The sequence below is a fragment of the Apaloderma vittatum genome, unplaced genomic scaffold (assembly GCF_000703405.1).
Source record: "Apaloderma vittatum isolate BGI_N311 unplaced genomic scaffold, ASM70340v1 scaffold3495, whole genome shotgun sequence".
In the NCBI taxonomy this organism is placed as follows: domain Eukaryota; kingdom Metazoa; phylum Chordata; class Aves; order Trogoniformes; family Trogonidae; genus Apaloderma; species Apaloderma vittatum.
Genome location: NW_009716326.1, coordinates 16225 through 41618, shown reverse-complemented (window position 1 = coordinate 41618; position 25394 = coordinate 16225). Strand labels below are relative to the sequence as shown.

The window sequence follows — 25394 nt, the reverse complement described above, 5'->3', positions numbered from 1 at the left end:
CAGAATAAACATTAATTCAATATCGAGTCCTCCTCATGTTGTCCTGCAGCATGTTTCTGCAGCAAATTTCCAGTTTACGTCAATTCCAAAATGTGTTCGATCTACTATTAGACCTCGCATCCAGATGCTGTCACAACCAAAGGATTCTAAAGGAAAAAAAATACCTCGGTGTCCCACTCTGGTTTTCTCCAGTTAAAAGCAAGTGAACATTTGTGTGGACTGAAACTGGGATATTTCATTTCTTCTGCTGCGTTGGGAGCTTGTGTTTAGGCTCCTTTCCTTTGTGCAGGCAGGATGTTTTGCTCAGCAACAGGGGAGAGAGAAATGTTTTCAAAAATAGAAAAGTTTAATTGTAAAACTCAAAATATTAGGACTTATGTAACTATCCACTTAGCAGCGGATTGTTTTGAAGTGAACTGGAACTGAAGTTGATCTTGCTGTATTTACATTTAAATAATAAATAGATGTTTGCCCTAAGCTCCGAGTGCCCAAACAGCTAACTCATATTACAGTAAAAACCATCAAGAGGGATTAAAGAATTATTCATGAAGGAGCTCTGTTTCTCACAGACTTGCAGTAAATGCCAGCGCTCTCTGTCGCAGTGGGAGTTAACGCTGCTGTCTCCAGAGGTTTCACCACACAGCTCTGTGTCCAGGAACGACAGCTCAAAGTAGATGGCGGCTCCTGGTCGAGCTGGATCTCAGTTCTAACTCGCTGCCCATTTCTGCCCCTAAGAAAGGACTCAATCTGCCTTTAGGCCCATTCTTTTGTGATTATGTAAAACACACCCGTTTACTTTGGTTTGGAATAACTTTTTCCATTTTTTTCTTCCTAAGAGAACAATACAGCTGGTTTAGTTCATCCTGACTCCTTGTTTCTTCTAGAGATGGCATTTCATCATTCTTCTCAGTAACTACTTGCAGCTTCCTTTATTTCTTCCCCCCCACAATGTATTTTCCAACTAAGGAGATTGAACACCCAGACTAAAATAAAGTTTATTGGGGCACGAGATGTAGGTTTCTTATTTTTGTGCTTCACTGTAAAAAGGTGGTTGTTATTAACAGTTTTAGGATGCTTCTGCTGTGTAGGCATCCTGCATGCTCTGCAAGCACATTTCTTCATGGAGGTGTGAGGTTGCTTTCCCTTCTTGCTCAGAACTGGATTTCACCAAAGACAGAATGAAAGGATGAGAGGAGACAGGAAAAAGCCCTTGGCTCTGAGGGCACAGGGTCCCACGACACAGGCTGCAGATCACTCCGTACAAGCCTCAGCTGCTGAGTGATTTTTCTTATATTGCTGTACCTGAAAGAGAACGAGTTTTGGAGGCCACAGGGTTCTGGGCATGCACTGCTAAAGCTGGTAAAAGTTTTACGTTTCACTCTCAGTGAGAACGAGATCTGAATCCTCCACACACTGAAAGAGACAGGTAGACCAGGACCTTACCCATGTGTCAATGATTCACAGAAGGAGCTCCACTGTTAGGATGTAGCTGAATGTTTCGCTGCCCAGGCTGAGTGAGTATTTCACAGTCTGGTTCACATGGGATCGTTGTAGCATCTTTAATCCATCCCGTAAGAGATACACTCTTTGTCTATCTTGTGACTGTCAGCCCAAAACAGCTGCTTTTCTAGCCAATCCTCTCACATCTAACCATCATCATCACCCCCCTGTTGCTGTCTGCAGTGTACTCCATGCACAGGCCCTTCAGAGAAGGCATTATCAGGCTGCAGGAATTACGCTTCTGCGTGTCCTTGGGAAGCAGCTGCTTAACGTGCTGGAGAGGAGGTGGGACCATCCCTACCACCCCTCTTGCTCGAGGAGGAAAGCTGTCAGATGAAGTTACAGAAAGCCTGGTCAGCGATGACTCGATGTGGGTCACACGTGCTCCCTGACTTACGCTCCACGCTCCTGCGCTGCTCCCCAGGCGTCACACAATCGCGGTCTCGTAGGCCCTGTTGGGAACGGTTGTTGTTCCACCGGTTTCAGAATCCACAATCGCTTCCACAGTAGGAGAGGTCTTTCAATTACAGAATTACCATCTGGCATTTCTGACAAGCAGTGAGCATCTGAAAAGAATACACATTGCTACTGTCCAGGAACCACAGACAATACCAAGAGCAGTCTGTCTGGGAAGTCTCCCCACCCGCAGGCAAAGGCTGCCAAATTCTATTCTTGGTTACACCAGAACAAAACCGGAACAACCCATGTCTTTGACAGAGTTATTTCTAATTTGTACCAGTACATCTGACAGCAAATTTGGGGCCCAAGTCTCAAACATCACAGCTTGGCAGTATGATTGGAACAATGCATCTCAAGAGCAGAAAATATACTGGCAGTAGAGCTTTAGTGTATTTTATTTTTTTATGGTATGGCCTCACGTTTTCAGGCCACCTTCCCTTGCACCTGCTAGTGCTATTATGTCTGCTCACTTTGTTTCCCAGCTAAATAGCCGTACGGGCAAGTAGGTTTGGCTATGTATTCTGAGCAGGATCCTTACTTCAAAGGCCAGACACTGCTTCTCAGACTCACATGGGAACATGTCAAAAGACCTGGAAGGAAGAATTTAATCTGCTAGCTTTGCAGCCTTAACATCTGTTTGCAGCTGAAGTGTGTTGGCTTTGGTTATTGTAACACCTGCCTATCAAAGGGGAGCTCTTTTTTCTAACAAGATTCCGAGGTTGTAAGAACCTCTTATTTATGTTTCCCCGCAGTCAAAATAGTACATTTTTTGGCCTTGCTTTGTTCTCTGAGACAGATGAATCATTTTAATGGCACCTTTCCACAAGGAGCAAATAATGTTACATGATTTTTTTGGCCCATGGAGCTGAAATTCTTATAATTATCTACAGCTGAGAATGGAGTTTGATGGCAGGTAATGTCAAGTAGTCAATCTTACAGCAGTTGCTGCTAGCCCCGTCTGTAACAAACAAAATTCAAAGCAAGGCTGGAAAGGAAGCCAGCTACTTAGGTTTTCTTAATTTTATTTTTTTTCCTGTTAAGTTATTGCTAAGATGCTTGTTACCAGTGTGTGACCTAGCACACGCTGAAAAGCAATGGAGATGGTGAGTGGGAATGGATCTGGTTCTGTGTCTCTAGTGTTAGTAGGCTGGATTTCACTAGTGGTTTCAAAGCACTTTACCTGGATCAGCAGGCACTGAGCCAGGCCTCTGATACGGTTTCTCATCAAGAAGATGTTGTTCTTCCTCGTTGATTAAGTATTAATCTTACCGTTGTCTGTCTCTTGGTGTTTAGGTCTTTCAACAAGAAGGAAAGAAGCCACTCAGAAAAAACAGCATTCACAAGTTATTATCCCCACTCTCCCCACAGCAGCGAGATTGTCACCGGGTCTGCCACACTGACCGAGAACCACAAGCTCTCGGATCTTCCCAGGCCAGAGAGCAGGACTTCTGCATTTGTCCCATCCCCTACAGAGGCAAGAGGTCACTATCCTGAGCAAAAGCAAGGCTTTAAACCCTTGTTCCTTAACCTTACACCTTCTGGATCTGGCCAGTCCTCCCCTAGCACACCCACCCAGACTTCTTCAGACTTCCAGAGCGCAGGTGATGGCCAGGCTCCGAGACAGCACCATGCCAAACGAGATGCCCTTCCCTCTGAGGGCAGCGGTAATGTTCAGGCACAGTCTTTAGATGCTCTCCAGGATAGATCCCCCGAGACTCCCATGGAAGAAACGATGTGGAGAAGGAAAGCTGCACTGCTTCACCGATCCCTCCCACCCAAAGTGGTGTGGGCCCAGTCCGTCAAAGACAACAGCTACCCAAGCGCTCTGGTGTCTCCTCCAGCAACTGGGCCAAAGTTCTCCCAGAGGTGGCAGTCCCTGCCGGCACAGAGCAGCACTTCTTCTGACCCAGAGACTCCTTCTCCCCAGGGCACAACTCATCTCCGGATCTCAGAGTCGGGCCTGCAGGTCACACCCCCACCATCGCTGCAGGACGATGAAGACGATGAGGTGTTTGTTACACCTTCCCAGGGCGGTGTCGTTGCTCCACCCTTCTCACCCCCACTGCCGTCCCGTCCTCTTTCTGAGCCGAGCTCTTGCACTTCTGCCAACGGCACGGAGGAATTCCCACCTCCTCCCCGAACCGTGACGCTTGAAGGGAAAGGGGCAGCTGGAGACAAATCCACCAGGCTCACGGAGGAGGCCAAAGCAAGGTAAGGGAGGGCTCTAACACGGTGCCTCGAGCGTTTCCAGGGCTATATACAGTAAGATATGCGGGGCTTCAGACAAACGTGACCGACCTTGGCAGCTCCACGTGCCGCCACGACCCACTCTCAGCTGCTGGCTGAGCAGAAGGCTTGCAGAGGAGTGTGCATGTTACAAAGGGAGAAGGACAGACAGACATGCTGCCTCTAGGCTTTGCTGACTGCCAAGGGCTGGGGCAGGGCACAAAGCAAGAAAGCAAAAAGCTTTGCAGCCTGTTGGCAAATGTACCAGGTGCTTAGCCAGCAAGGCAGAAGAGGGGGTTATGGGTGAGAAACTGTCCTGGTTTCATTCTCCAGCTGCTGCATAGGTTTCAGTGGGGTTACTTCTTACTCCAGCATAAGGAATTAAATTGGCTGCTGACTCCTTCCAGTTACAGTTTTTTGAGAGACAACTGTGAAAACCCATGATGGTTTTTCCAAGCAGTTAAAAGAGTTTCCCAGAATACATTTTAGACCTGGCAGAAAATAATGATGTTATGAAACAGTGACCATCTGCCAACAAGGGACAACACAAATATGTCACAGTCATGCTGTATAGTGAATTCTTCCTGAAGGATAGGACTTTGGGCTAGGTGCCCAGCCATTTTAACTCGGCACAGCTTCCCTCTCTCCCAGAGAGCTGCTCTGATTTCCATCGGAGAAGAATCTTGCTTGGGTTTTGTTGATTATTGACTTTTCCAACATGAAAAGGACCAATGAGTATAGATTCCTCAGGACGGTACTCCCAGGTGCTGAGATGCAATGTCACCAGTCTGTGAGCAGGAAACAAAGTGACTTGTCTCTCAGTATTTTTTTCTGGAGTGGAATGACCAAACATGTCCAGGTGGAAAAGACAGTATGTTTTCGGTGCTAGTAGCTTCATACTCTGGGCCTTTCCTTGTTGAAATGAGAAGTAAGATTTGAAAATAGAAGAAAAAAATGAAAACTTAACTTGTCTTAGGCCTTTAGCACGTGTTCATAATGGTCCTATGTTGCAAATTTGTCTTCGTCTCACAGAATTTTCTGTCCATAGCAGCTTCAAAAGCTTTCCCAAAGCCCTGGCTGAGAGGGAGACAGCAGGTTTGGGCACCAGTATCAGTGAAAATAATTGGCCCCTCTCACCACCTACGTCAAAGAGGACTAGCTCTCCATCTGCTGTGGATAAGCAGCACCAGTTACCTGCTTCTTCTGAAGGGCCCCAAAGTGCCGAGAGACAGCTTGTAAGTCAGCCTGAAGGTAACCACAGAAAGGTCATCACTGGAGAGGCAGAAAACAGCAGCCCGGACTCCGGGATACTCAGCTCAGCACCTCCAGTGAAGACAAAGAACAAGACCCCAGAGGATATGAAGTCGGAGGCTCTAGCAAAAGAAATTGTCCATAAAGACAAGTCTCTGGCTGATATCCTGGATCCAGATTCCAAAATGAAGACAACCATGGACTTAATGGAAGGGCTTTTCCCCAGCGGGACCAGCTTGCTGAAGGAGAACATGAAAAGGAAGATGACGCAGAAGAAAGCCAGCAGGACAGTAGTGGAAGATGACACGTAAGCACTGCGAATGTCGTAGCAGAACTTACTGCTCAGTTGCTTTTAAGGACAAGCCTGAGCTGAATTTTTCCACCTGCATATAGGTGGAAGCTGGCCAGAGAGTGAGTTTCTCAGTTCCCAGGCGTGAGGATTGGCGGGACATTTCTGAATGCCCTTTCTCAAGAGCTCAGCCCTATGTGTGGCCTTGCAGCTCACCTCTCTGGGCTGTGTAGAAAATGATGTTGAGCTTGTAATAGGGCAGTGAGCCCTCTCTGGAGATGTTATTTGGTTTTCCTAGCTTGACTTGTGTGATCTGAAGCAATTCAGTCCAAGGCACAGTTAACAGAGGTATGAGAGTAAAATCCCAGCTGAGCTGTGCTGATGTACGTTCAGCAGGGATCTCATCCTGCGTAGAATTATTAATATTTAAAGAGAGCAGCTGCGCAGTTCTGCACAGGGGAGAGGTAGGAACGTAGCTGAGCTGCACCCTCTGATGGCAGGAATCGGCCATTTCCCTTGGGGTTAATAACACCAGGAAGGTACCAGAGAGGGAATGCTGGAAAACCGTGGATCTAGGCATGGGAAAAAGTCAAGCTCAGACTGAACTCCTCCTTTTTCTTCTAGGAGAGAAGAAAAAGAAGCTCCTGTAACCCTGGTCACCTGTCCCGCTTACTACAGTGTTTCAGCGCCCAAAGCAGAACTGCTGAATAAGATCAAGGACTTGCCAGAAGAAGTAGGAGAGGAAGAGGAACTGCTGGACATCAATGAGAAAAAGGTATATTCAGCACACACCACCGTTTGCTAGTTACATTCCTGGAATAATAATAAGCCCTAAAGTGAAGTGCACTTCTGTTTGATGTCAGCTACGGTCCCAGGACTGTAGGCCACCTGTGAAACTTCAGTGGGTGACCCAGATTGAATGGAGTTAACCTGAGTACTCACTGCAAATTTGAGTAGAAATCTTGAACAACCTGGTGGCAGGCCTGTATTATAGCAAATGCTGAGCGTACAGGTTGTAAGAGGCAGCCCTTGTCCCATAGCAAGGAAGGAAAAGGGAGAGTCAACAAGGACAGCTCAGGTTAGGAACAGAGTCCAGCTAGTGACTGCACTGTTTGAGTGCCTGAGCTTTCACCTGCGGATATTCCTCTTGACTGAAGCTAGTTTTTACCCATTTTACCTGCACTCACTGCTTCCAAAGAAGTATTGCTTACTCTTTTCCCCCCTGCTTTATTGGTTCACCGACCTGCGGAAAGCCATGTGCACCTCAGGCAGCACAACCTCGATGTGATGACTTGGGTGGAAGGAGAGCCGGGCCAGAGAGGAGGAAATATTTTCCTCTCTCACTGTGGCTACATTCCACTGAGGAATGGCCCCTGCAGTTCTCGCTGTAGCCGTGGGTGCTCTGTCTTCCAGGGCTTTTTCAGGACCTTCTAATTTGCCCCTGTGGTTGTCTCACATCAGTTACTGGGTAATTACAGGCATGTTGCAAAGCTCACAAATCCTGAGGAGCGGCAGTACCTGCCTGTCTGTGCCTCCCTTCACACACCTGCTGCCTGCACGTCAAAAGCAGCTGTGCCTGCCTGTAAATTTAAAACATCCTACATTGCACTGGGCAGAGTAGCGCAGCCCATATTTTATGCTGTTTGTACAACAGCAGAGTTGAAACATACTGAAGGGTGCAAATATTTGTGCAAGTGCCATATGTTGTAAATATAGCACTTCCCTCTTCCTGCACTGAAATCAGGCATAGATTTAAAGGAAGGCTCCCAAACTCAGCCTCTCTGTCCAAGTGCAGAGAATTCTTGTGTCTGTAGCACAACTCCACAATTTCTCCCTGGGTCCTTATACCTGTGCCAAATGTAAAAAAGCAGAGAGAAGGTGTGAGGCTGAGCAATGTTGGCATGTATGCAATCTGTCCTGCGGCCCAGGCTTGGAGAGCTCACCTTTCGTTTCGTACTGCCTTGCCGTTTCTGCTCTCTGCTTTCACCTGCTGAGCAAAATCTGCCCCTTGCCAGGTTTTAATACAATGACAGCTAGAATGGAACCTCCGTCAAAGTGCTCTGTGAGTGCTGAATGAGTAGATTAGCCTTATTTTGTGGAGCTTTTGAGGTGCAGGTAGGACCCTGTCAGGTCTTTAGGAGCTGTCGCACCACTGGCACGGTTCAGAGGCACTGGCCATGCCTGGCAGCTCTTCTTTCTGTTGTCCTACACAGATTCTAGGTCACAAGTCTATACAGAGAGGTCATGCATGTGTTGCTAATCAAAAGCATTTGCCTAAGGCATTTGTTTATTATTTCTAATTATCTGGCCCAAGCCATTGGTTGTAGAGCACTCAGCTTCAAAGGTAATCGCAGCTGCTGCCGTGTCTGTAGAGTTTGATCAATTCTTGGGCTGCTGTTCACTTCAAAACCAGCTGCCTGCTTATATGGAGAGGGAAGAACTAATTAAACAAGACAAGGCTGCTGCTCCAAGGAGCTGACAAACTTGCTACAAGCATCTGACAGGCTTGCAAGTAGATGTGAGCCTGCCATGGAGGGCAAGTCCCAGGCCTCAAAGGTTACATTTGCATGGAAAAACAGAAATAGAGCGGAGTGATCAGGCCCAGATAGCAAAATCTGCCTGGCATGTTTGTTCATGGTCTGTGTGACAAAGCATTTGCATACGCATTATCTGAGAAGGCAGCTACTCCGAGAGATCATTTGGATAAACCAAGCTCGTCTCCATTTTAAGTATGCAGGCGAGCTATGCTGGTTGGCGTTTGGGATCTGAGGAGAGTCACCGATTAATGAACACAAAGCAAGTATTTCGCAGTCCCTGTCCAGCTGCCATGCCTTCAGAACAAAGGTACATCACTCCCAGCAGCCCTGAAGCCTCCTGCTATGGTTGGAGGGCAAGCCTGCACCTTGGCTAAGGGCAGGGGAGAACAACTGCCAGTTCTGAGCAGCTCAGTCCTCCCGACTCAAGGTTAATGCTGGACTTTGGGTCACACCCATAGAGTCGTGCTGTAGTTTCCCCCCATGGTATCGTAGTTGTTGAAAATAGATCTCTGCTATTGCTCCTCAGGATTTGGTAGAGCAATCCACTGGTGAGAACCTTGGATTGAAGGTGGCATATTAGCATCAAAGGCACAGGGGAGGGCAGGTGTTGGGTCTTGTTCCTGGGTGCTACCTGTCATAGTGAGGGGGGAATCCAAGGAAAGGAGTTTTGGTTGTCCGCTCTCCTAGCAGGTGGGATTTAGTACCACCTTTGCTCTCTTCTCCCCCTGAACTGGAGTGCCAACGAGTGGTGGTCATTCCAGCATGAGCCTGGTAGCTGACTTTTTTTTAAGGGAATATTACTCACACTTCATTGCACCTTTGCATATCCGTGAAGCTGACAGGAGACGGTAGTGCAGCCACCAGAGGATGCACGTGGAGTGTACCATCTAGTGGTGTCCGTCCAAAAAGTGCTGTTAACTTCCCATCTGTGAAACCAGCCTTTTGAACCCCACCCTGACAGGTCACCCTTGAGGATAAGGGTCAATTCAGGGCAACCCCTTGCCTGACCTGGGTTTGAAGATCCTTTATCCTGTGAAATAACCATCAGTTTTGACAAAAAGAAGACTTGGAGAGAATATTATCAGGCAATCATGTAATTTACTTCTGTTTCATCCCATGGTGTTTGTATGCAGAGTAGATTAACAAACATGTAAAGCTACCTCAGCAGTGCACAGACTGAAGAAGCTGAAAATCCCCAAACCGTGCATGAAGAGCTTCTCCTGCTCTCTGTGCTCTCAGTTCTAAGTAAATGAAAGCAAGAATTACAAGCCCCAGGCCACAGACCTCTGCTTTAGCATATGTCTTTCCCCTAAATCCTAACAGAAATTAGGATCTCCAGCACATGTGCAGCACTGCTGTTTCTGGAGTAGCTGATCCCTGGGGGCTTCTTTTTCTTCGGCAGCAAGACAGTTGCCAGCATTTCCATAAAATGGGTGTGTGCTCTCAACGTCTTTGCTCAGCAGCTAAGTAAATTGAGAGCATCTTTACTGTAAAGGCTTGCCTGGTGCCTCTCTGTGTGCAGCGGTGCCTGCACAGGCAGGGGTTTTGGTCACAGGTGGGTTTGAGGCTTGCACCTCAACACTGAGGAGGCCGAGTAAGGAGCAGTCAGTAGTTTCAGGGTACTATAGGAGGGGGAAATACGTAGCAATTCCCTTCTTCCTTGCTAAGCCATATGTAACCAGTCAACATCAGCTCAGCCTCCTGTCATGCCACTCATACAGCTTAAATTCATTTTTCTGCCCGTTGTTTAGTACAGTTCTGGGCTGTAAAATACAGAACGTTCAAACAAGAAATTTCAGGCTGGGGCAGAGACTGGGGAATATGCAGGAGATGTGGCTGTAGCTCTTCTCACTCGCACACTTTAAAGAACCTACATCTTTGAGATGTAGACAGCTGGGTATCAGAACATGGTACGCTACATCAGATGTCTTTTTTATAAAAAGATGGTAAAACAAATATATCTTTGTTCAATCTGGTCGGATACTCAGATTCTCTCCTAGATGGGGAATTTCGGAGTTTTCTCTGTTTCTTCCTTCATGTCTTCTCTGTCAGCTGCCGCTGACTTCACCCAGCTCCAAAGGAACTGCAGACATTTTCTCTTGCCGTCATCATCCGTACGACCAGGGTGATCACAGTCATGACCGATGTGGCAATGTGTTTCCCTTCTGACAGGCTGAGCTCATCGGGAGCTTGACCCACAAACTAGAAATCCTGAAGGAAGCCAAGGAGGGCCTGCTCGCAGACATTAAGATGAATAATGCTCTTGGAGAGGAGGTGGAGCTGTTGATAAGCACGCTATGCAAACCTAACGAGTTTGACAAATACAAGATGTTCATCGGCGATTTGGATAAGGTGGTGAACCTCTTGCTCTCCCTCTCGGGACGCCTGGCCCGTGTAGAGAACGTTCTGAGCAGTCTGGGGGAAAATGCCAACAGTGAAGAGCGGGTACGTATCTGCGCAGCTGTAGTGTCTCAGTCTTTTTCAGAGTGTGGGACAGCAGGAGTCACAAGAGCGCGCTTGTGTAGCTAGGACCTCCAGAGGCTCTCAGGAAGGCAGGTGTCAAAGCACTGATATAGAAGCAGTAGCAAATGTGGTTCTCTCCCTAGGAATCCTGTATAAATGTCTCACACCCTGCAGCTTTTGTCTCGAACTACAACGGCCATGTTCGGGATAGCGTGTCTGTGACCCGTGGCTGGAGGAGAGGCTGCTTGATGGTGTGCGTTGTGGAACAACCCACTGCCTTGTGCCTCAGGTTGAAGCCACATTTTAACATTCTTTGGGTGACTGTGAGAGACAAAGCCAGATTTTCCTAGTAGCTGTTGCTCTTCAGCACATTCTGCTGACTTTCTTGGGGCAATTTCTGCCCCACCCATTGACTAGGACAGAGTCTGATTTAGTGGGATTCACATTCAATACATGACGAGGAATTCCTCCTCTTCCCCCAGAATGTGTGTCTGGGGGCTTAGCAGCCATCCCGCCACCCCCAGAGGTGGCAAACGTGGTGTCGGGAGGAAAAGAGAGGGGGGATCGGTTGAGTTTGGTGCTGCTGATACTGAAGCGCTCTCTCTGGTGTGTGCAGAGTTCGCTGAATGAGAAAAGGAAACTGCTGGCTGGCCAGCACGAAGATGCCCGCGAACTGAAGGAAAACCTTGACCGTCGAGAACGGGTGGTCTTGGAGATCCTGGGCAACTACCTCTCTGAGGAACAGCTCCAGGATTACCAGCACTTTGTAAAGATGAAGTCCGCGCTCCTCATAGAGCAGCGAGAGCTAGACGATAAAATCAAACTGGGTCAGGAACAGCTCAAGTGCCTGATGGAAAGCCTCCCCACAGACTTCACGCCCAGGGATGCAACAGCAGCAGCTGCCCTCGCTGCAGCACTTGCTACCTCCACCGGGGTCGGTGGTAAAACACCTCCAGTGGTCTCTTCTTCACTCTAACCTTTCCTGGATAGAGCTGGGAGACAGTCCTCCTGCTCGAGTCTGTTTAATTCAAGTGCTTGGCAGGTGGTTCTCTACGAAGACAATGAGTGGGAGAGAGGTTTAGAACAAGATTTTCATGAAGGAAAAAAAAAAAAAGCAATAATAAATGTTTTATTTTCCTTTCCTTCCACCTCTGCTTCCTGGAAACTTAAGTCAATGTGGAGGGAAGTATCCTCCTGCCAGAGATGAGGAAGAGTCTCGCAAGAATTAAACACGTTACCTTTAATAAAAAACATTACCTCCTCTCTTCCCTCCCTTTTCTGCCTACCTGGCACCACATTAAATGATGAAGGATCTAAAAGAATGAAGCCTTAAAAATAAAACCAACCCATTCTACTGAACATTATTGATATTTATATTTTTTAAAGAACAAGACAGAATGTGTAAGTTTTTGTACATACTCTAATCAATTACTTGATTCTACTTTGTTCTGTATGTAGAAAAGACATTTAATTTTGTATTTTGTGAACACCTTAACAAAAAGAGGGAACCCCAAAGATAGTCATGCATTAGCTTGGAACATCTCTTCGTGGTTTTGTGGCTGTTGTTGTTGTTTTTTAATATAATAAAGGGCTACCAGAAGAAGCTTCAACCTGTTTCAGCACATGCTAAATATACCATTAAGTGGCCTTGCGAAGGAGATTTTGACCAGGAAAATACAGTCTTTCCTCTTGTGGATCTTGTGATCCTCTCATTCTGTATTTTTATACGCACTTTTACAAGAACTTGCACCTCAGGAGTCCAACATGAAAAATATAGGTCTGGCCTCACTGCAGGAGCGTGAGGGGAGTCTGACTTTGTCTTGAATAATCTAACTCAAGAACTGTGTAACTGTTGCAGCCTGAATGCATTATCGTAAGATGTGAGAGGGATCGCTTATGACTTTATTTATAGGCCTCTTTTTGTCAAGGGGTGATGTACACTAGGACTTTTTTCATTCAGAAATACCTCATTTTTCTGAACCCACTTCATCAGAAATTATTTTACAGGCTAGAAGAGGCACTAAATTGAAACCCCATACTCGCTACCCACAGAAATCGTGCACTTGTAATGATCGAGCTGTGCACCCTGGTTAAACAGACAACAGCCTACTGTAAAGATCTGGAGTAACTAAATTGGCTTGACGGACCTTTATCATATCAACTTCCCAAGTGCTGGAGCATTGCTGCCAGTTTTTAGTCAGCAAAGCAGACTGGGGCAGACTGCCTTTTTCCGTATGGAATGTGCTTTCTTCTCTAATGAGCCCATCACCCTTTAAACAAATGGGCTAGAAGCTGCATGAACACTTTACCACTGCGGCCGGTGAGCCAGTTTCGGGTCACCTCTCATCTAACCTTGCATAGATTTCCTGCTGCAGCAGCAGCAGTTCGAGCTTCTCCTTTCTCCAGGATGTTCCATTGTTCATCCCATCCTATCTTGCCACCAGGACGGCAGCAGAGGCTTTAATCATGTCGTTTTTCAGTCCATCTGTTTTGAATTTCAGCTGTAGCATGTGACTGAGAATTGCAATGTTCATTGCTTTCAGTGCTGGTTTTAGAGCCCCTTTTTTAGTAGCTCACATCACAGCTTTTGTACCAGCAGCTTGGCAGGCTAAAGAAAACGCCAGCGCCCTTCTGTCTGACCAAACACCGTTTCTCCAGTACCGAAAAGAAAATCTAACTGGTTTTGTCATGCTTTTAGAAGCAGCAAGCCAACTGCCTGTGATGACAGTGGCTGAAGGGGAGGGACCAGAGAGTTCTGGTCAGTGGGGCAGAGTCTGGCTGGAGGCCGGTGGCTAGTGGTGCCCCTCGGGGGTCAGTACTGGGTCCAGCCCTGTTCAGTATGTTCATCAATGACCTGGACAAAGGGCAGAGTTCGCCGATGGTACCAAACTGAGAGGAGCGGCTGACACACCAGAGGGCTGTGCTGCCATCCAGCGTGACCTGGACAGGCTGGAGAGTTGGCAGGGAGCGACCTAAGGAGGTTCAACAAGGGCAAGGGTAGGGTACTGCCTCTGGGGAAGAATAACCCAGGGATCAAGAGAGGTTGGGGGCTGACCCGTTAGAGATCAGCCCTGGGGACAAGGAGCTGGGAGTCCTGGGGGGCAACAGGCTGACCGTGATCCAACAGCGTCCCCTTGTGGTCAAGAAGACCAGTGGCATCCCGGGGGGCATCAAGAAGACTATGGCCAGTCACGGGAGGTTATTTTCTCCCTCTGCTCTGCCCTAGGGAGGCATCACCTGGAGTACTGCGTCCAGTTCTGGGCCTCCCAGTTTAAGAAGGACAAGGAATTACTGGAGGGAGTCCACTGTGGGGTCACTGAGGTGATGAAGGGATGGAAGCATCTGCCCTACGAGGAAAGGCTGAGAGAGCTGGGTCTGATTAGCCTGGAGAAGAAGAGGCTGAGGGGGATGTCATCAGCGCTTACAAATATCTAAAGGGTAGGTGTCAGGAACTGGGCCAGACTCTTCTCAGTGGTGTCCAGTGACAGCACGCAAACTGGAAAATGGGAGGTTCAACCTAAACATAAGGAAATAGTTCTTCACCGTGAGGGTAATGGAACACTGGAACAGGCTGCCCAGAAAGGTTGTGAAGTCTCTATCTCTGGAGACACGTCCGCTTGGACGTGTTCCTGGGTGGTCTACCCTAGGTGATCCTTGGACGAGATGATCTTCAGGGGTCCCTTCCAACCCTGACCATTCCATGATTCTCTGTGATTCTGTGATATTTTTTTTCATTACTTGAGCCTGAATGTTGTTCAGGCTCATATAGCATTTCATGAGAACCTGAAGCAGATTTTTATACTTTAATACTTAAATGAAAAACAAAATTAGAGACAAAATTGGAGGGAAAAGTGTTTTGGGGGGTCACTCCAGAATGATTTGAGAAAACAGTGGGGGGAGCCATTTCACACCAAACAAAACCCTCATTTGTCCTAAAAAAAAAAGAAACCCCAAAAACTCCAACTACACAGTACTTTAGTTTATTATGTTTAAAAGGTGTTTTAATTTAGGTTGGATTTTTTTGCAGCCATCCGTCTGTCCTGCGCTTTCCAAAACCAATCAAAAAGACATGGCAAGTCTGGCAGGCCTTTGCGAACAGCCTGAGACCGGCCAACAGCACATTTGCAATGAAGTAAATTTCTCCCTGAAAAAGCGAGTCCTGCAATACCCTCAGGTCAGGAAAAGCCTCTCACCCAAACAGGGTCCTCCTGTTCACTCCAACGAGCAGCAGAGATTTCAGGGGGGGCACCTTGGGGGCTGTGGACGTTGCAAGATCCGTCTGCCTTCACCCACGTGGGATGCACGAGTGACAGCAATGGTGACAGCAATCGTCACGCCGAGCGCTGGCGATACGCTGCAAGTCAAGTGTTGCCAAGGGACAGGCAGTTGGCCAGCCCTGTGGTGGCTGTGATGTATAGAGCTTTACTGAAGAGTGTGGAAAAGAGTTTCTTCTGTCGGCTTGCCAGCTAAAAATTTGGAGTTTAAAAGGGTTCTCGGTGGTTTGCAGGAAATTCAGACGTTTGGCCTGGCTCCGCGGTCCAGCAAGTTCAGGGGTTGATGATGAAGGTCTATGTACTGTACACACTAGCATCAGCTAATGAGGGAAGTGATAGTTACCAACATTTTTATAATGGCTTACATCTTCAGGTGAAAATTTAGTTAAAGTTTATAGTTCTTTTGGAGCTGGTAAGTTTATCGTTAGGGAAACTGTCATCGTACAACTTGCTTTGTTCAAAAATTGCTCTCCTGGCTGCAGGTTTTGCCGAGTTGCATGGAAGCACATCATGAAATGTATTTTAAAAAGTAACTAACCATTGGCCAGGTTTTACTTCTTGGTGCTTTTGGCAAAAAGGGGAACTTACTCATTGCTCCTTATCTCATCTTGCCCATCTCTTGGGTTTTTAAAACTATAATGGAAGGTAATATCTCTGGATGGCAATATGATTTCATGGGACAGGAATATCACGGACAGAATTTTGCATTTAGTGCCTGGGTGTTGTAAAGTTACTAAAAGAAATATGAATTTTAGATCTGGCTACGTGAGATTTTTCGATCTGAGCCTGTAGGTGTGCGGCTGCAGTGGAGAAAGCCAGTAAGGTAAGATAGAGCAAATGTGATTTCCATTGCTACCCCAAAACGCAGTGTCTTGTGCATCCCAGAGCTCTGGTATTGCCCCTTGCAACTGCAGCAAGGACTAAACACTGCAGCACACTAAAAACCAATGGTTCAAAGCACATCTTGCAACAAACAGCTGTTCTCAGCAGGTGGGCATTTTTGCTAAAAATGAACCTTATTTTTAGAATGGAAACATCTGTTTGGGATATTGGAATGGAACGCCCTGCCGTCCAGCCTGCCACGGCTGAGTGTGCCAGCCAGCCTGTGTGACCTCCCTCTGTAGGTGACAGGGGATGAGAATTCTCCCCAGGTCAGTTCAGACTACCTGAATCAAGCACCTTCTCCAAAGCCATCTCCAGAGAAATACGTGGGCTGTTGAAGGATGCTGTTGCAGCTGATGGCTAGCACAGGGTGAAACGTGTGGTCTCAATTCATCAGCCCGGGGGAAAAACCTGGTAAGGACAAAGCAGTTGCACTTCAGACATATGTTACCAGTTCAAAGTAAAAGTGAGTTGTGCAAAAGCAAGGGGCTGCCTCATTGCCTGCTGTGTTACGATGTGCTGGCACGTTGCAGTTAGGAGCACAGCATTTCTCCTGAGTCAGCATGCCTTAAATCTTCATCTTCGACTTTCAGACAGTTTCTGAGGGACCTCTCAGGAAAAAGGCAGATATAAATCAACGTTCTGCAGCCTCCTGCTTGCGCAGTAGCCTTGGCACTAGAGAGCTGGGCTGCGCTTTTCCTTGGTTTTGAAAGAAATCAAACTCTTGCTGTTACAGCACCTAGACCCAGCAAAGGGGAGCAGAAGAAGACGGAGACATGCACTCACCCTGTGATGCTGTTTTTGTGCAGGATATTGCAGTAGGGTTTTTTAACGCAGCTCTCAGTAACTCCTCACATGGTTTTAGCAACATGCTGTGTTTACAGTCTGCTCTGCCATGCTGTGCCACGTGATACAAGCGCTGTGAAAATCTAGTCATCCAACTTCACAATTATTTTTTTTTTATCAGAGCCCTTGGGCAACTGATGGTCACAAGGAATTCACGTCAGATGCTTTCCTCAAGATTAAATCTAGTAGAGAGTGTTTACATTCTAGGGTCTGTTGGCTGTAAGTTTATACACAAGATCTTTTGTAGAGGTTACCTATGAAATCGGTCAAACACAGAGCATCAAAACATTCAATGTGTCGGGCCTGATCCGTCATTTCTATAACTCTGCCACTGTCATGTGCTTTAGAACGGTAGTTAAGAGAAGCAAGCAAACCAAGACAGACAGCATTTCATACTCACCCCACACAAATCCTGAATATTAACACGAGCAGCGAATTGTCATCTGCAAAACAGGAAGACTAAATGAGATTTTCCTAGGAGAGCCCATGCTTTAAATCAGTCAGGGCATACTAGGGGCATATCTAGCAACCTGATCACCAGAATTCTCCGTGCGTTATTCAGCTACGGCTTGATTCACGTTAAGAACTGAAGTTTTTCCCTTACATAACTTCTGGAGGCGATGAATGCTGACTGTGGCCCAGCATTTAAGTTTGACTGTGTTCCTACATGTCTCTTCCTTGTGCCTCTGCATGTAAAGCAAGTGTCCTGTGCTTCTGGTGTATTACGGGAGTTCCCTCGCAAAGTGTTACTAACCAAACATCATTTGGGTTCTGCAGCTCAGTGTATTTATGTAGACAGAGCAGTCTCAGTCCAGGAGGCAGCCCTTCCCTGCCTGGTTTGGCCACGCTCTGCCACCCTTCTTCAATAAAAACTGCAGAAATAGGCTGAACTGAAGGTGTCCGCTAGCCCAGAGGGTACTTGTGAGAGACTTTACACATGCTGTTGCTTATGTGCCTACAGTAACACAACCTGCCCAGCTGTAACCCTGGCTTTTACTCAGCGTTAGTGCTAAAAATCCTCCCAAAAATCTGCTTTGTTGTTGCCTGTCGCAAGATGAGAGCGAGCTGGAGCCAGGCGGGCTCAGCACTCTCAGCTGGGCTGGCAGGGGGGGACGTGTCAGGGCAGCTCTGCCTGGATTGCAATCTGGGATTGGAAAAAAAGGCTCATTTTTAAAGAAAACATGGTACATGGGGACTAGGCAGCTCTTCCCTCTGTTATTTGCAGCTTGAGACTATGTCTTTCTGCTGGAGTTGCTCTATGAGCACATAGCCCTCACACGAAACAAAGCCAGCGGTATTTCTTTCGGTCATGTTCAGTTTAGAGGTAAATCAAGTTTTAGGACTGAAATACAAAAAAAAAAACCAAAAAAAACCCACAACCCCGAAACAAATAATGAAGATGGAGAGAATAAGAGCTGGTGAAAGCATGACCAAGTAGCAAGGTTTCTGAGGTGGCTGCTTTTTGCACAGCTTGTTGTGCCACAGGTGTTTCTCCAAGCTCAAATAAGGTGGTGATTAAATAAATAAATATAGATAAAACCCCCCACGGATCTAAGCTTGGAAAGGAAGGTGTTTGGAAAGGAGAAGCTGTTGTGGGAGCTGTTTTGAGGGGCTAAAATGGCTTTCCTCACCAACTCTCCTTGCCTCTCCAAGGTGTTTTATTGCAGCAGGCGCCATTTCACCTCCGTGAGGGGCTGGCTCCAACCGGTTCCCAGCGCCCTCACACAGAGGGGAGGCCGCAGAGCAAGGGGGACACAGGGACACACACCCCTCCCAAGCACCCAAATCTCAAAAAAAACCACTTGCAGGGCTTGCTGCCCACCCCAGGTGTGTTTTTACAACTACTACCTGTGGGTAGTCAGGGCTAATGAGGGACAAGGAGGAGCAGCCGGCCAGGAGCTCCACACGCGGCGGGAGGACACACACCTGAGCCTGAAGCCTGCTGAGGAAAAGTGAGTATATATCTATATATTTTATACTTTTTTTTTTTTTTTTGCCTGCTTGTACTTGCTCTGGAGGGGCTGGGGTTGGGGTTACAGGGGGAAAAAGGGGAAAAAATGTTGTTGGAAAGCCAGGCGCCTCAGGGGGTTGAGTTTTTAAGGGGTTTTATCCCACACCAGCACCGTCCAGCCTTGTGCTGACACCTTCAGGAAAGAGGAATTTCGCAGTTAAGGTTTCCCCACAGCCCGCACCAGCAAAAAAAAGGGATAATGCAGCTTAAAGTTTGAGGCTGACTTTCTGAAATTGAGTGACAGAAATTTTCTTGGGTTTGTAAATGTTGGGAAAAAAAGAAACAAGGGAGTGGGAGGTGAGAAGACAAAGAAAGAATATGTGCCAGCTCACCGAGTGCTTTTGCAAAGCTGCCTGGTGGTCACCTTTTCACTTTGTGTAACGTATCAAGTTAATTTCTTAGATGTGTTGTTTGGAAGAAAATACTTTGCACCATTTTTCTCATAAATTCCCCTGGGAAGCAGCCCAGCTGATTTCCCCCAGCCCACCACAGCTTCCCTAGCACTCTCCTTCCACGTGCTGCACATACATACACCCCACACAGTTTTTGGGGTCACAGTGTCCTGCAACTGTCTTTTGAGGCTATGATGAACAGTGTCACATGCATGTTTATGCAGCTACAGAGTCATTTGGATGGCCTCTTTCTGTCAAGGGAAGTTAATAGGAACTGCTCAGGGAGAAGTTATTTTTTGAGAAGACAAAGCTGCTGGTCTCTCTTAGCCATCACTACTCTTTTAGGTCCCACATCAGATGTTAATTCCTGTCACTTGTACTGTTTCCAAACTAATCTCTTTTGCAATTATTTGTTCTCTTCTATACATCAGATAATTTGCATCACTCAATTTGTGTTTGTAGAATCATTTAGGTCAGAAAAAGACCCTTAAGATTGAGTCCAATCATGAACCTAACACTATTAAATCCACCACTACACAATGTCCCTAGGGATCCCATCTACACATCTTTTATAGACCTCAAGGCAGAGCGACTCAACCACTTTTCTGGGCAGCCCATTCCCGTGCCTGACAACCCTCAAGAATTTTTTTCTACTATCCAACCCAAGTCTCTGTATTTTAACACAAAGCCTCAGAGCTGTTTTGCAAGGTTTTCAAGGTCCAGCTTTCCCTCACCATGATGCTGCAGAGAAATAAAGTGGTGCAGCTTGGATTCCTGGTGAATATCCAGGGTTGGAGACTGAGCACAGATAAGCAAATCTGGAGGACTGAGCAAATGCATCCCTCTCAACAGGGATTGGTGGTGTTTCCCCTACACAAACCTCAGTCTCGACATTCAGGCAAGCAAGAGGCTGATACTTCCTCCAGGCTGTTGGCAGGACACGTCCTGGACTGCCAGACTGACACACGGTAGAGGATTATGGCCTAAGGCCATGCTGTGGTGCTTTCTGCTCTCCAGAGCGAGCAGGGCTCAGGGTCCTTCAAGAGATATTGACAAGCCGAGTTCTCTGTGCTCTCCCAGGAGAGGATACTTGGCAGGGACAAGCCCGGCTCTTCCATTGACTGTGACCCTTTGCCTGCGGCAGGGCATAGCCTTCTTGCTTTCCTGAGTGCTCTAGCAGAAGGCAAGTCCTGACATCTCTCTAGGAGCCAAGCAGAGCACTCTGCATTTACTTTGCCTCTTTACCAGTGTCACTTAAAAATGGGATTATTTACAGCCCTGGGACATGGGAGAACAAAATTAAAGAGGAAGGAAGTGCTGGCAAGGCATGCTTCCTTCCTACCCTTTCTCCTCTTTTGTGGTCTCCGTAGTGCTAACTGCTTGTGCTTGAAAGCAGGATAAGCCTAATTAACTCTTCTGGAAAGTACAAGAGGAGGGCAGTGCCCGAGAAGGCACTGTTTGTACCCTGAACATAGCGGTCAGGGACTTGTGGCTAAGGTACCTCAAAATCAGGACTGCCTCCTTAACAGGCAAAACAAGATCAGCTTCACTCTTGTCAGGGCTGGGAGACACGTACCTGATCTAATCAGGGCAGCAAGGAACAGAGACAGCCGAGGGACCAGCTGTAAGCTCTCCTGTGCCTCTGCAACATAAAGGCTATGTAGTTTGAGTGGTTGTACACTACACATCGGTTAGCTTACCTTCAGCCAGATAACGTAACACAGGGATAGATGAGGAAACAAAAGCCATACTCTTTTCCCTCAACCCCTCCAAGCACAAGTTACTTAAAAAAAAAAAGTCTCAAGACTTACTTGACAAGGCAAAGCATCAGCAAGGCTTATCTTTTTCCTGATAAACACATCCTGACCTCTAAAACTATCATTCTATTCTGTAAATAATGCAGTATATGCAGGGCAGGAACTCTAAGCACCATTATCTTTGTTCATTTTGAATGATACAGGCCAGCTGCATGGCCAGGCTCCCGCCATACAGGGCACATGTTGTCTCTGCCCTACTCCCACACAGGAGAACATTACAGCAATCCCTTCTCCACCATCCCAGCTGGTGCACAGTGGAAACTTTTGTTTAAAACTGCAGCAGAACCCAGAACCACAGGTGCTCAGAAAGCCTCCTGCTTATTTGCTCACCAAATTCCTTGCTACCATTAGCTGCATCAGCTATGGACATCAAAGAGGAAGAGCCCTATCTATGCACAGTCACCATGTCTATGCCCACAGGGTGACTGGGAAGACACAGCTAAACCTTCTGGTAGAGCTGCAAGAAAGGCTCCATAATAAGGGCTGTCAAAAGGAGAGAGAAAAGGACCTGAGTGAAGCAGGAGGGTCCACCCTGCAAAGCAACCCTCCTTATCTCCCATGGGGATGCCCAGCTACATGGCAGCAGCTACAGTGTTACTGCCACTCGGCAACTGCACTGACAAGAAGGTGACAGGCTTGAAGCCTGTCAGCCTTTCCATAAAAAGCCATCAGCTGGCTGAAATACTCTGCAAGTGGTCTTGCCCCTACCCAAGCAGCTGGCCTAACTGCTCAGCTGTTGAAAGGAGCAGCAAATTCATCCATGGTCTAAAACAGCCCTGCTAAGAGAGATTAGCCAACAAGAGTCAAATTCCACCACTTGAGCAGCATTTGGCTTAGGAAGACCTCACCAGCACAGGCAGTTACCAGCTGAGCTGTAGTGGGCCTTCAGCAGTCACAGAGCCAGCCCCCAAACCTGGGCACCCTGCCCAGGTTCCCAACTCTCCACAGCAGGCAGAACTTTTTACCTTTCATCAGGTCCGTAAACACAGCAGCAGTCCCAACTTGAGCCTTCTCTTTCATAGTAGACAGCTGGGGAATAGCAATAGCAGACGCTCCAAAGCATTGCATGAGCAGAGCCAAGAGGCTGTAAGCAGAAGAGACTGTTTGCTAAGATCCTTTCTCTTTTTTCTGCCTAACTAGTTGTGCTTGATGCACCCAGGAATGAATTCTCCAGTAACATTGTTCAATACAGCCCTCAGGCTGGATCTGGAGCTTAGCCATCAGGTATTATAGACACTAAACCCCTGACATGTTGCTACGCCACTGACTTAACAGAATAATGTGATCCTGAGTCTCTGGCAATGTCAAGACCTCAGTTCAAGAAGCAGCACAGTCAGCCTGAATCCTCTCAAGACTTGACTCCTAAAATTTTAGTCAGGCTTCATCCTTTCACTCCAGGTTTTCCCCTGGCAAATGCAGTTAGGCCAACTCAGCTCCTCCTCTCTACTCCCAGCCTGCAATGCACCCAACTGCTGAGCATGTTCTGGGAAAGCAAAGCTATCTGCAGGAGCACAAGCTATCCCCTGTTCCCTGTCAGCTCCTCATCCCCAGCAAGCAAACGGGAGCAGCACTTACTGGTCAGATGGCACCTTTCAAGCCCAGCGTACGCTTGTCTGGGCCTGCCTGGCTGGGTTTTATCCCAGAGTTAAGAAACCAAACAGCCACCCACTGCAGCAAACAGGGTCAAAGGAGCAACTACTCCTTACTTCTTCACAGTAAATCATGCTTTGCCTGGCACATGGTCTAACTAGGCACCTACCACCTGCAAGGCCACGCTTAAGTTGCCACCTATATGGATACACACCCCCTCCCACCGCCCACCCCTGTAGTGCAGCCAGGAGCAAGCGCCTTAGAGCAGAAACAGCAGAGGAAGCAGCCATTGCAAGTTTGGGTTTATTTCACTATGCAGGGGGAAAGGAAGCAAAACCAAACCAAGTTATAGCTCTTCGCTGAATTTAATGGCTTTGACTTTGAAGTCACCCTCCACGGCCAGGTATTCAATTTTCTTCATGCCCAGTCGATTAGGGAACTCGAATTCTGCCTCTGGGAGCTTCACCATTACCTCGGTTTCATTGAAGGAAATGCAAATCTGTAGAGACACAAGAAGGAAGGATAAGCTATCACAGCTCACAAGCCTCATGCCCCACTACCTCCACTCTGGCTGCAGGACAGTTGAGGTGGCTGCTGATGTCAAGGCCATGCCCACTAGCTCAGCCTCCTTTCTGCCCACTGGAGGCACCGAGGGGACAAAGCTCCTTTGCTCTCCCCCAAGGTCATCTCCAAACTTCTGCAACCAAGGGATCAGACCTACCCAGGTTGGTGTTTGAATTGCTCTTAGTTGTGTGTCTTGCGAAGAAAGGCCAAAATAGAGCACTTGACACATCCGAGCTGTTAGGTGTTGACTTGATCAGAACACATCTAGACAGCCAGATCGAGCTGCAAGACCCTTCCCATGTTTTGTACTCCCCTTTCCATGCCTACTCCTTCCCTAGCACAGACATACAGAGACACATTCAAAACCTGTGCCCTTCACCCTTTAGTGGTCTGAGCCAGGGCCCTGCACACACCCTTGGGACCTCACCTCTGTCTTGTCACCTTGCTGGAAAGGAAAATCAGCCTTCCTGTCTTCCTCGCCCCACAGGCCATCCTCCTTGGAATTGCACACAATGGTGTTGACATCTCCGTAGCAATCGAAGCGAGGGTTGAAATGCAGCATAAGCGTGCTGCTGTCCTTGCCTACATTGACAGCAAACCTGGGGAAACAAACGGGCAATGCAAAGGAGGTGCCTGCACAGGAGCTTCAGCTACTGAGTGCTAGTAAGGGGAATGCAGCAGGAGCTCAGGCTTCGCCCAGTGCATCAATCCATTTGCCACCTCCTCACTCACCCTTTGGCATCAGACAGGATCTTGCCTTTGACCTTGATGCACTCACCAGGCTCAACATCCAGCTGAGTAACAACCAATCCCTGCAAGGCCAAACAACAGGAGTTAGTCTGTCCCAAGGTGAGCCTACCAGCCCTGCTTGGGCTGAAGCACAAAGCAGCTCTAGCAAACCCAAAAACTTCCTGTGGTTTCACACTAGAGGAAGGGTTGAGCCAAGCCAGCTGCCTGGAATCCTAGTTCACATCCACCACCCCGCTGGGCTCTCCCACCCCACCAAGCAACATAGACTGTCCCGAATCCCCTGTCAGCTTTAACACAAAGAGGGTATAGGCACTGCTTTCCCAGCTGCTACAGATGATATCCTTACAAGCAAGCTCACACCTACAAGCCAGCCATTAGAAAATGATTACCATTAATTACCAAATTTCTCTAACATTAGATCTCCCCCCTTCCCTAGGTGGGTCCACAAGTGACAGAAGCCACCAAAAACAATTTCTTACCTTGGCTCACCACAGCATACAGAGAGAGGTCAGTGGAGCCCACTTCTGGGCTACAGTCCAGTAAAGCAGAACCAACACCCCACCCATCCCAGCAACTTCCCACTGCAGAGAAGAGGGCTTGGCCCTTTCCTCAGGGCCAGGTTATTCACTCCCTCAGCCACATACCCCTAAAATAGCACTTAACATCACCAGCCTCCCCCAGCCACGAAGATGCTGCTGTTTGTTGAGGTCAGGCGTAACTCATAACGTGCTGTACTACCTGTACTCCAGGTACAAATGCACTGTTGCTGAGCTCTGTTTAACCATACACCAAATGAGGCAGGGAGACTTAGTTCCCAATAGTTCTATTGTTTACTTGGGTTATTTCTTGCCTGGCTTGCGCAGGCCCATGCCCAGCAGCTGCAGGTGGCTGTAAAGCCAATATTCCTCTACAACTGGCACTGAGCCGCACGGTGCTTGTTCTCCTGCCTACTCCCTGCCTCTGCCCACGCACAGGCTGGTCAGGTCAAATCTCCCCAGTCACTAAACTGCTTATTGTCGCAGCACTAACCGTCTTCTGGCTCTTATTTCTAGCACAGTGCTGGAGAACAGCCCAAAACACAACCCAGGGGGGTCTTTCGAGGAAAGTTAAAGGTAACAGGGGTAGGTTAAAGCACACCCACATTCGTCTCGGCTCTGCTGTTGCGTTAGTTTTCCCACTCGTCTACCCAAGAGGCACTTTTCCAGAAGGAAAACACAAGATTTCAGGAAGAGAAGGTATAAAGGATATTGAAACCATGGAGCTGCAAATAGACCCAAACCTTTAGAGTACTCAATGATGCAAACAGTTTCCCCACTTGAATAACATACTAGATAAGAGGAGAAAAAGAAAAACGGCCGCTCAGCCCTAACTGTTCCTCCCGCAGCCGTATATATCAGTCTGGCATTTCCTCTCAGCTAATCCTTCTCTCTGGCACCAAGCCCAAAACCCACACGCAGCCCAGCAGCCCTAGTCCTGCTTGGCACACACCAGTCCAGCTGGAAGAAGGCACTCACTTGCTCCATGCTGCAGACACCGGCGTCAC

General features: G+C 47.7%; 2 protein-coding genes across 2 annotated transcripts in view; one reads left to right on the top strand and one right to left on the bottom strand.

Moving 5' to 3' along the window:
* The window catches only part of SHROOM3 (shroom family member 3), a 21226-nt gene extending 8904 nt beyond the window's left edge, over positions 1–12322 (top strand). The window contains 5 exon segments of the mRNA XM_009869476.1: positions 3253–4170; positions 5234–5743; positions 6350–6500; positions 10435–10707; positions 11342–12322. Coding sequence (XP_009867778.1) covers positions 3253–4170; positions 5234–5743; positions 6350–6500; positions 10435–10707; positions 11342–11701 — 2212 coding nt within the window. The 3' untranslated portion in view covers positions 11702–12322.
* A 10500-nt stretch (positions 12323–22822) lies between these two features.
* Positions 22823–25383, bottom strand: LOC104273971 (16 kDa beta-galactoside-binding lectin). The gene is made up of 4 exons (XM_009869475.1): positions 25366–25383; positions 23834–23913; positions 23529–23700; positions 22823–23036 (listed from the first exon to the last, which is right to left on the bottom strand). Exons 1-4 carry the CDS (start codon positions 25372–25374, stop codon positions 22884–22886), a joined length of 414 nt encoding a protein of 137 aa, XP_009867777.1. The 5' UTR covers positions 25375–25383; the 3' UTR covers positions 22823–22883.
* Between the last annotated feature and the right edge of the window lie 11 nt (positions 25384–25394).